Here is a 12,043-nt window from a genome sequence, read left to right as displayed (position 1 = left end):
TATAGGGATTCAAACCCTAGCTTTGCCACAAACTGTGTACCCTTGCCCTAAATCTTTGTGTGTTTCTTCATCTGTATCAAAAAATTATAATAATGTTAGCTGGGCACGGTGGCTCACACCTGTAATCCCAGCACTTTGGGAGGCCAAGGCAGGCAGATCACCTGAGGTCAGGAGTTCGAGACCAGCCTGCACAACAGGCTGAAACCCCGTCTCTATTAAAAATGCAAAAATTAGTCAGGCGTGGTGATGTGCACCTGTTGTACCAGATACTCGGGAGGCTGAAGCAGAAGAATCTCTTGAACCCAGGAGACAAAGGTTGCAATGAGCCGAGATCATACCACTGCACTCCACCCTGGGCAGTGAGATTCCATCTCAATATATATATATACATATGTTTACACACACACGTGTGTGTATATAAAATCAAGTTATCTTCCTCAAAGGTTGTTTTGGAGGTTAAATATGACAATCCACATATGGCACTGGAAATAGGGTCTGACTTTTCAATCAACATTCATTATCAGGGGCAGTTTGAACTCACTTTTATAACAGAGTATCTGTGCTTATGGAAGATTGAACTCACTGAAAACACATAAAAATGTGCAGTTTTTTCAAAGTTAAGTTACACCCTTCTGAACAAAGCTTGATCACAATGTGTGGATGGAAATGGGCCCATGTTAAAGGTTCAAGGTTTTATTAAATTGTACCCATACATTGTGTTATGTCTTCCTCCGTTCATATAAACTCTGTTCTTAGTTTGGATTCATCCTTCATAAAGCTGCAGTAATTGTTAATCTGTCTTTGTTCAAGTATTTGCAAGTCAGTTGTACAATTATTATTTTTTTTTTTTTGAGACAGAGTCTCACCCTGTCACTCAGGCTGGAGTGCAATGATGCAGTCTCGGCTCACTGCAACCTCCAACTCCCGAGTTCAAGCGATTCTCCTGCCTCAGCCTCCCAAGTAGCTGGGACTACAGGCATGCGCCACCACACCCAGCTAGTTTTTGTATTTTTAGTGAAAATGGGGTTTCTCCGTGTTGGCCAGGCTGGTCTCAAACTCCTGACCTCATGATCTGCCAGCCTCGGCCTCCCAAAGTGCTGGGATTACAGGCAGGAGACCCCACTCCTGGCCACAATGATCCTTGTCAGCATATTTCCAGGCAGACTTTGAAAAGCATAATTTGCGGCAAAGAGGGTTTAGTGGATCTTGCAAGAAGTGACACACATTATCATACCCAAGAGGACCCTTGTAGAGTTCATGAGATGTGACAAGATACTTTAGAGGGTGTGGGCTGGGAAAGGAGGGTTACCTTACTAACGGGACAAAGGTCTCTAAGGAAAAAGACATACAAGCAGACATTGCCTTTAAAATTAAAGAACTAGGTCAGGTGCGGTGGCTCAAGCCTGTAATCCCAGCACTTTGGGAGGCCGAGGCGGGTGGATCACGAGGTCAAGAGATCGAGACCATCCTGGTCAACATGGTGAAACCCCGTCTCTACTAAAAATACAAAATATTAGCTGGGCATGGTGGTGCGTACCTGTAATCCCAGCTACTCAGGAGGCTGAGGCAGGAGAATTGCCTGAACCCAGGAGGTGGAGGTTGCGGTGAACCGAGATCGCGCCATTGCACCTCAGCCTGGGTAACAAGAGCGAAACTCCGTCTCAAAAAAATAAAAAATTAAATTAAATTAATAAAATTAAAGAACTACACCCTCAGGGAAACAGATCTTCAGACAGGTTACAGGTAACTTAAACATAGTCAGAGTAAAAACTCCTGGACACATCGACCCTTTCCTCATGACACAGCAGCTGTCTCAGCACCAGTTCTCACCCAGCACAGAAACTATGCAAGGGGGAAAAAGTAGGGCCTGTGGGCCTGACCTTGACTAATTTATCTCACCTTTCCATCTTCAAAATGGAATTAAAACTACCCAAGGACCCCAAAGAGTAGTTGTGAAGGTAAAATAAAATTACCTGGCCCATCCCAGCACTTTGGGAGGCCAAGGCGGGCAGATTACTTGAGGTCAGGAGTTCGAGACCAGCCTAGCCAACATGGTGAATATTAAAAATACAAAAATTTGCCAGATGTCGTGATGCACGCCTGTAGTCCCAGCTACTCGGGAGGCCAAGCCAAAAGAATCGCTTGAACCCAAGAGGTGGAGGCTGCCATGAGCCAAAATCGCACAACTACACTCTAGCCTGGGCAACAGAGTAAGACTCGGCTCAATTTAAAAAAAAAATTACCTGGCCGACAGAGGGCATTCAATCACAGACGACAATAATAAAAAGCCCAGTAGGCCATCTTGCAGACATCCTGATCTCTGGTTTTCTTTCTCTCATTTATGTACCTTTAAGACTGTTATATGTAAAAATTGTTTCTAATATTGATTTTCACATACTTTTCTCAAGACAATTACACTAAAAACCAATGACCAGGTGCCAAATCTTCCCTTTCTGGGCATAACTGGTAATCCTCCATAGACACTGCTCTCGTGGTCCCCACCCCCAGTTGTTCCCCATATCTCCCTATTTGTCTAACGCAGAGCCCTCTGGAGCAGATCAGACGATGAGGTGGAAAAACACAGGCTTCCCAGTCCTGGGAAGACACATTCCATTCTGGCCAGAAACCTAGCAATCTGGCTTCTTCTGCCCTAGCTTCTGGGTCCAAAGGCCAGGCTTGAATGTCCTGTAGCTGGCAAGTCGCTGCCCATACCTCCTTTCACATCGATGGCCCCACATTTCCTTTGCAAAGGAGAATAAAAGTTCAGAGAAGACGATGCACAGGAATTGCAAAAAGATTGTATTTTTCTTGGAATGCCTTGGTCTTAAATCCAGTTTGGGTTCTGAAACTTGTCTAGAATAATCTGTTTCAAGTGTAATGTCCACTAAAAAGTAGTAGAAAATGATTGTTCTAGTACCAACAATTAAAAAAAGCAGGAGGACATAAGAGAACAACAATAAAAACGCCAACTCTGTTCCAGAATTCTGTACTTGGAGAAAAAGCAAGTTAATTTAAGAGCAAAAACAAGACAGTAGACATTTTTGGCAACTCGCAAGGGGACTCTTATAACTTGGAGAGAGACAGAGGATGGAGGACAGATCTTTATTGAATATAATTTCACTTCAAAACGTTTTTCACTGGCTGGGCGCAGTGGCTCACACCTGTAATCCCAGCACTTTGGGAGGCCGAGGCAGGAGGATCACTTGAGGTCAGGAGTTCCAGACCAGCCTGGCCCACATGGTGAAACCCTGTGACTACCAAAAATACAAAAATTAGCCGGGTGTGGTGGTGCACGCCTGTAATCCCAGCCACTAGAAAGGCTGAGGCAGGAGAATCACTTGAACCCTGGGGGTGGATGTTGCAGTGAGCCGAGATCGTACCACTACACTCCAGCCTGAGCAACACAGCAAAATTCCATCTCAAAAAATAAATAAATAGGCCAGGCGCGGTGGCTCAAGCCTGTAATCCCAGCACTTTGGGAGGCCGAGGTGGGTGGATCACGAGGTCAAGAGATCGAGACCATCCTGGTCAACATGGTGAAACCCCGTCTCTACTAAAAATACAAAAAAAAATTAGCTGGGCATGGTGGCGTGTGTCTGTAATCCCAGCTACTCAGGAGGCTGAGGCAGGAGAATTGCCTGAACCCAGGAGGCGGAGGTGGCAGTGAGCCGAGATCGTGCCATTGCACTCCAGCCTGGGTAACAAGAGCGAAACTCTGTCTCAAATAAATAAATAAAATAAAAAATAAATTTCCCATCAATATACAATAAGCATGCTGATTTTACTTCCCAGTATTGATACAGGTTGCTTTTCAGCTCAGAAAAGGAAGAAAGAGAAGAAAAAAGGGAGAGAGACAGGGGATGGAGGACAGATTTTTCCAGATGTTCTGGGCCAGGATCTAAAGAGAACGGGAAGGAAGGTGGGAGAGAGGATAGGTGTCCACCAGTGGAAGTAGCTACAGTGTGCTGGAATTGAAGGAGCTAAGTAAGAAGCAGCGAGGCATAGATCCACGCAGGCAGGGAGGAAAAGATGGTAGGAACAGGGCTTTGGCTCCATTTAGCAATTATTCATTTACTTGCATTCCTCCCCCAGCCTCCAGGTGGCACAACTGACCCAGTGTATCTTGCTTGAGAACTGAAAGGTAGGACAGAGGCCAGGGCAAGTCTCAGGAATAAAACAAAGAAACAGCTGGGACTCTTGTCAGGCAGCATTAGCAATGGGAGGAAAAGTTGCCTTGTCGCACCCTCAGGGGTGGATACTCAGTACATGCTCAGAAACTTCCACTGCATCCTTGATATTCCCGTTTGAGAGTCTGACACTGTCAAAACTCTAATGGAAATCTTTCATGCTTCAATTTAAGCTCTTTTTCTCTTTTCAAGTCCCAGTAAAAAGATTCCCATTTGCATAGCACACTGCAATTTGTATCAACTCGTTTAAGATCTACTTCCTAGAAATTTGCATACATCTGAGGCTAGAAACATATCTACAGGTTGTGAATTCTAGATCTGGACAACTAGACAGGAGTTTTTCAACATCAGCACCATTGATATTTTGTGCAGGATAGTTCTTTGTTGGTGGAAGGGGTGTCTTGTGTGTTGTAGAGTGTATAGCTGCAGCCCTGGTCTCTACCCACCAGATTCTAATAGCACCCTTCCTCCCTCACTAAGATAGACCAATCTTTCAGGTCCAGTCTACACATTCAAGTCCTGAGTCTTGGCCAGGACACACAGAGCTAACTGCCAGACCTTCCTCTTCTAAGCAGAGCTCCCTCACACAGTAACATGCTCAGGAATCACTAGGGATTTAAAATGCAGATTCTCATTAAGTAGGTCTGGGATGGGGCTCAGGATGCTCTAGTTGTAACATACTCCTGGGTAATAGGAATGCTCCAGGTCCCCAGACTACATGTGGAGTAGCAAGGCCCTACAGCACTGGTTTAGTAAGAAAAGGAGCTGGGTAGGAAAACTGACCTGACATTATGTAGCTGCGGGACCCCTGACTGGTTATATGCCTTCCAAATGTCTCAGTATCTCCATTTGAAAAATGATGGTGACTACAAAGATTAAGTAAAATAATGGAGGCAGGAGTTCAAGGTTGCAATGAGCTATGATCACCCCACTGCACTCCAGCCTGGGTGACACAGTGAGACCCTGTCTCTAAAAAAGTGGAGGTAAAGCAACCAACTTCACATCTGACAGAAGAAATATTAATTCCCTCCCCCTTAGCTCCTCCCACCATCTGCCTGGGAACCTTAGGATCAAAGCATCCCTGGGGATTACAGGGAATTCCCTAGAAGATAAAACTTAGTTCCAGTATGAATGGTCAAGTGGGGAGGGAAAGACTTCTTCTGTTTTCATTCCTCTATCTCAACACCCTTTATGCCACTCACACTATAATATCTGTCATCCTTGGGAGGCTGTGGATTGTTTTGAGAACGAATCATACCATAAAAAGAATATTTAAAATGATATACACATTGTGATTCCATTCAAAAGCAATGCCTCCCACTCTTGAGCCCATTTCTGCCCTGCATTTAACACTGAACTATTCTCTAAAGGAAAAATAATCCCAAACAGGAATCATCAAGCACTTTGGATATCATCTGTTTCCAAATACAATCTATTCCTTTTTTTCCCAAAAAATGAATAAATTCTGCTCATCTGTAATTGTGTCTGAGGAAAATCCTTCCTATCCTTTTCAAGTATTAAATGTTCTGATGCAAAATATTAATTTTTCAAGCTAAAATATGGCTTTGGAGTCATATAGCACATGCCACATAGACTATCTGCATTTTAATTTACACACAGAGGGTGCTTTTCAGTTAGGGTTTAGAAGTACTTGAATTTTCTGGAATAGTAACTAAAATTTATCCCTTTGGGAAAGTCATTCCCCCAACCCACCTAAATAAAAATGGCTAAACAATTGATCCATTTGTAGGAGGTATCAAAAAACTTGGGCCAGGCGCTGTGGCTCACACCTGTAATCCCAGCACTTTGGGAGGCCGAGGTGGGTAGATCACCTGGAGTCAAGAATTTGTGACCAACCTGGCCAACATCTACTAAAAATACAAAAATTATCCACGCACTGTGGTGCACACCTGTAATCCCAGCTACTCAGAAAGCTAAGGCAGGAGAAGTGCTTGAACCTGGGAGGCAGAGATTGCAGTGAGCCAAGATCACACTACAGCACTCCAGTCTGGGCAACAGAGCAAGACTCTGTCTCAAAAAAAAAAAAAAAAAAGGCCCCTTTTTTTCACCATGTGAAGACACAGTGAGAAGGTACCATCTATGAACCAGAAAGCAGCCCTCACCAGACTGCCACCAAATCTGCCAGTGAACTTGGACTTGATCTTGGACTTCCCAGACTTCAGAACTGTGAGACATAAATTTCTGCTGTTTATAAGCCACCTGGTCTATTCTGCTATTGCAGTCCAAATGGACTAAGACACTTGCTACAGCACATGAGGTCAATTTCTCACCAATCCCATGAAGCAGGTAAGGCGTTCAGGGGCTCCAGAAGGCAGAAAGTTCAAGAAGGATCCACAGACCTTTTGAAGCAGCTCCAGGACTGCCCCTGAGTCCTAGTGGTAAAATCACTCAAGACCTAAGGCAGGCAAGTCAGGATTTATTAGCTGACTTCAGAATTTCCCTGGCGATCTGGTCCAGGGCACATTTCCTTCTGTCGTAAGTTAACAGACAGGACTGCTCATGTGGGTTGGTGAGGAGTTACTCACTATCCACTACAGGCTTGTGCCCTAAGGCAATAAGTTCTAAGCTTTGTTTGGCATCAACAGAAGAGCAGGTTTCAAGGACAGCAACCAGGATCCTCTCAGATGTGTGACCCTGACAGTCTGTGCCAAGGCCCAGGAATCGCTGCATACATCCTGGTAGTGATTGAATCACACGTCCAGATACACTGCCCACGTGAACAAGGCAGATTCCTAGGAAATAGTACAGGACCAAAGTTGTTAACAGAGGATAGGCACTGGAGAGTTAGTTGGTGGACCGGAGTTGGAGGTCCCCCATCTTCAGACATTTTGAGGGGGGATTTTCCCTCCAGCAGACACTCACTGTAAAGAAAATGTTTCACAGAGGCACTAGAACTTGGGTCAGGTGCCACAGTGTTCTGCTTTTTCAATCCTATTGCTTGTGAATCCCCAACTACTCTTTCTTTTCTTTTTTTTTTAAGACAGGGTCTCGTGCTATTATTGCCCAGGCTGGAGTGCAGTAGTGGCAATCACGGTTCATGCAGCCTTGATCTCCTGGGCTAAAGCAATCCTCCCACCTCAGCCTCCCAAAGTGCTGGGATTACAGGCATGAGTCACCATGCCCAGCCCCCAGCTACTCTTTCTAATCAACTCACTTCTTTCTATGTATGGGTTCATCCCAGTCTAAGACAGAAGCACAGGCTAGCAGCCATCACTCAGTGGAAAAGTTTGGACCAACCGTGGAGGATACCTTCTATATGTTTTTGTTTAAAAGAATGATTTGGGCTGGGTGCGGTGGCTCAAGCCTGTAATCCCAGCACTTTGGGAGGCCGAGGTGGGTGGATCATGAGGTCAAGAGATCGAGACCATCCTGGTCAATATGGTGAAACCCCGTCTCTACTAAAAATACAAAAAAAAAATTAGCTGGGCATGGTGGCGTGTGTCTGTAATCCCAGGTACTCAGGAGGCTGAGGCAGGAGAATTGCCTGAACCCAGGAGGCGGAGGTTCCGGTGAGCCGAGATCGTGCCATTGCACTCCAGCCTAAGTAACAAGAGCGAAACTCCGTCTCAAAAAAAAAGAATGATTTGGAATGATTAAGAGTTAATTCAAAATAATATTTCTGCTGTATCCAATACACCTGGTGCTATGTAATAATCCATCCAAATCTGCACCTGCAAATCTGTGAAAAGCTAAATAATAAGACAAAATGGACTGGATTAAGTGGGCTTCTCAGCTCTTCTGAAAATCTTTTTTAACTGTCATTGAAAATCTACCCAGAATCATTTGGGCAGTCCCAGTAACATCCAACATACTGTGGGTCACTGAGTGAACTTTAAAACCAGGATTAGGGTTCTGAAAACAGGGGTCCACTGTCCCAATGAGGACCAATTCCTTGACTTATTAGAAGTTTAAAGAGGGATCAAGCAATGAAAAATAGAAGAATTACCAATAGTACAAGTGCTTCAGCGGTGAGAGAATGTCGTCAGCTAGACACCCCACCCACTAAGCCAGGGGGAAGTCAGGCTTCGAGAATTTCCATGTTCAAAACTACTTGATCAGTGTGAAGGATGAACAATCGATCTGCTGCACAACTGCTAGCATTTGAAGTGTTGACTTTAGGCCAGCACATGGTGGCTCACGCCTGTTATCCCAGCACTCTAGCAGTGTAATTGTGGAACTGCTTGGGAGGCCAAGGTGGGAGGATTGCTTGAGCCCCGAAGTTCAAGACCAGCTTGGTCAATGTAGTGAGACCCCATCTCTACAAACAACACAGAAACAGCCAGTCATGGTGGCATGCACCTGTAGTACCAGCTACTCAAGAGGCTGAGACAAGAGGATCACTTGAGCCCAGGAGTTCGAGACTACAATGAGCTATGATCGCGCCACTGCACTCCAGCCTGGGTGACAAAGCGAGACCTTGTCTCAAAAAATAAAAATTAAAAAATAACAATAATCATAATTAATTTTAAAACTGTTTACTTATCTTTGCATCTGTAATGAAGATGAAAGAAGGCTTTTGTTAATTTAAGAACAACCAATTTGGGGGGAATACAACATGTACAAGGTGCTTCCATAGCTATCTGATTTTACACAAGTTTTGAAACAGGTGGGTTTTGGTATCTCCATTTTGACAGATGAATGAACCAAGATTTTGTTTATGTGACAGACCAAGATCTCACAGAGAACTTGGCTGAGACACTAGGGTGCTTTGACCATGCTGTGGTTCCGGATGATGGGGGCACTACAATATCTGCATATTTGGCCTTGCCACTCCATCTGCTCTAATCAGGCATCAAAAACAACCACAAAACTCCCTGCCCATATCTAAGGGGAAAAAAAGGGTTCAAAGCACAGTGACCTTCCCCAGTAAGTTCCACAGCTCTCTCCTTTTCCCTGGCATTCATGCCACACCCCCCTCAACCAGTGCATGCATCCTTCCAAGGCTGAGAAGAAAAAAAACAAAAACCCCAACCCCTCAAACCTACGAGGAAAGCTACATCATCTCCTCCTCATACCTACCCTCTGCCTGTATGAAGACCCCAGCAGCAGCATTCTGCCTCCTTCTCCAGTTGCTTGGCCCATGTGGGCACTCTAAGACTGCCACCAAGATGGGAATAAATTCCAGTTACACGTCGCTTTTTTTTTTTTTTGAGACAGAGTCCCACTCTGTCACCCAGGCTAGAGTACGGTGGCTCCATCTCAGCTCACTGGAACCTCTGCCTCCCAGGCTCAAGCGATCCTCCTGCCTCAGCCTCAAGCGATCCTCCTGCCTCAGCCTCTCAAGTAGCTGGGATTACAGGCACCTGCCACCATACCTGGCTAATTTTTGCATTTTTTTAGTAGAGACAGGGTTTCACAATGTTAGCCAGGATCTCGAACTCCTGACCTCAAGTGATCTGCCGGCCTCAGCCTCCTAAAGTGCTAGGATTACTGGTATGAGCCACCATGCCTGGCCCAGTTACATGTATCCACAAGGACTGGTAGCTCTTGTGCTCCTAGAAGGGAGACAGGAGTACAAAAAGGAAAAGGAGGCACGGCAGCCTGAGTATGTTCTCCGTCTCTTTCCCTCATTTGCTGTCTTCTCCAGCCCATGCTCAATCTCAGAATCCACCTCAACAGGAAAAAGGAACCCACCACCAAACCCTGGAGAAAGCACATTCTGTTTTATAGTATAAAGAAAAGAGAGACTCCATCCTTTTCTTTTCTGGCACTCAGCTTTCAAGAAAATGAGACAAATGACAGAAATTAAATTTATACTGGAGATTTTAGTTTTCTAAAAAGCTAGCCTCCAGAATCTGCCCTGCAGGAGTTCCACAATTACACTTCTATAATCCTATTAAATCACAACTCGTATCTATGCTAATATTATGCTGAGACCACAAAATCCTGAACTGTCAATGGAAAGACAACAGCACATTAACCACCAGTCAACTCATCAAGCCAATTAGGCAGAATAGCTAACCAGGGGTTACATCTTAGAAATCCTTGCATCGACAATGAATGAAATACATTTTTAAAACTTAGATTTAAATATCAGCTATTATGTTACTTGAAGTACTCCATTACTTTAATACTGTAATTAATTAAATACTACTTAAAATCACATATATGAACTCAATAACTTTCTCTCTGAGCAAAATGGTAGATTTTTCTTTTAGAATAGAGATAGTTTTAACTTTTCTATAATATATTCATGAAAAAAATGTGCTTGAAGGGAAAATGTCCAAAATTTCAACCATAATCTTACATGTTTATAGAGGAGATTATTCCACAAAGAGCAAGACACACATATATATAGATTACCTTAACTCCCATCATGGTCCATGGTGACATTCTTCCTTGAGACCCAAGCCACCCGAAGTGTTGCTGGGTGAGGCTCATGGCAGTGAGAGAATGTGAAGTTGAAGCTGTTTTATTTTTTTATTTTCAGCTTTACAGAAACTCTGCCTTTGGGGTGTTGAGTTTGCACAGTATAAAGAAAATGGTGCAATTTGCTACCAAAACTTTTGTTGAAGCTCATCAGGATATTAATCAATTACTTTAAACTTCCAGTAGCTGACATCCAATCCCTGATCAATAACTTAAGCAAACAGTGACTACTATGTTTCTCAAGATCAAAGAACAGTCATTCCAAAAGCTAATTCAAGATAGAGCACCAATTCTACTGGTGCTGAGTCATGTATAAAATTAAAGACTGGGACTAAACAGTCTATCCTTGGTCTTCAGAACTTTTCAGCATGTTCCTGTTTCAACTGTTAAAATCCCTCAACACAACCTCCATCCAAATTCAATTTCATCTTCATGCGAAACATTTCTCATCACCTTCATAAGCAGAGACTGGTAATAACTGTTATAGAAATCTAGGACGTGGGTATTCTAAGAGCCCACCAAATCTGTGATGGTTGTTGTTTAGATTATTGTAATTATCTAGACAATAATTAAAATGACTAGAAAGTCCAAAGTGTTTGCATTTTTGGAATATTTGTTATGTTAGTTCTATAAGAATATATTTAAAGTTTTAGAAATAAAACCAGTGGGTCATTCTCCCCTCACTTGATAAGAAGTTAAGACAACCTACTTATCTTTTTTATTAGCCAGAGGTCCTGAGGCTACTGAGTCAGGATAAGCCACTTACGAAAGTGAAATAACTTCAAACTCTCCAGGCAGGAAGTTGTGCCAACTGTCATGCCAGAACGATGAGATAATGGGCATTTCAAAATGTTTGTCCCATCTCAAAGCCCAGCTATTTCTCTCATCCTAGCATTTCAGCATCCCAGAAAGAAAGTGAAATGAACTCTGAAGCAGCATCTGTTAAGTAAAGGTCTGGGAGGCAAGCATTACTTTTGTTGTTCCCGGCTCAGGACTAATTTTGTTGGTGCTGTCCAAGATAATTGTAGGAAACTTGTGTGCCTCCACTCAAAGAAGATGCCTTTTCAAGGAAAGCGCCAGGCCAGGCGCGGTGGCTCACTCCTGTAATCCCAGCACTTTGGGAGGCCGAGGCAGGTGGATCACTTGAGGTCAGGAGTTTGAGACCAGCCTGGCCAACACGGTGAAACCCTGTCTCTACTAAAATACAAAAATCTAGCTGGGCATGGTGGTGGGCACCTTTAGTCCCAGTTACTCCGGAGGCTGATGCAGGAGAATCGCTTGAACCCAGGATGCGAAAGTCGCAGTGAGCCGAGATCGCGCCATTGCACTCCAGCCTGGGCAAAAGGAGCAAAAGTTCGTCTCAAAAAAAGGAAAGGAAAGGCCAAGGATCAAAACTGGGGAGGAGACAGCCAGCAGCAGAGCACTGCTTAAAACATTCTTTAGGTAAAGTCTTTATGTTTAAAGAA

The 12,043-nt window shown here is 43.9% G+C and overlaps 1 protein-coding gene across 20 annotated transcripts in view; it reads right to left on the bottom strand.

Annotated features, from left to right (window-relative positions):
• The window catches only part of PALM2AKAP2 (PALM2 and AKAP2 fusion), a 527,870-nt gene that overhangs the window by 110,423 nt on the left and 405,404 nt on the right, over nt 1-12,043 (bottom strand). The window contains exon 2 of one of the 20 annotated variants that reach the window (XM_054236629.2): nt 10,512-11,911. Within the exon in view, the coding sequence (XP_054092604.2) occupies nt 10,512-10,589 (78 nt within the window). The 5' untranslated portion in view covers nt 10,590-11,911. 20 annotated transcript variants of the gene reach the window in all.

The sequence above is a fragment of the Callithrix jacchus genome, chromosome 1, assembly GCF_049354715.1.
Source record: "Callithrix jacchus isolate 240 chromosome 1, calJac240_pri, whole genome shotgun sequence".
NCBI classification, from domain to species: domain Eukaryota; kingdom Metazoa; phylum Chordata; class Mammalia; order Primates; family Cebidae; genus Callithrix; species Callithrix jacchus.
The sequence above is the reverse complement of the archived record's forward strand: the minus strand, read 5'-3'. Positions and strand labels throughout refer to the sequence as shown.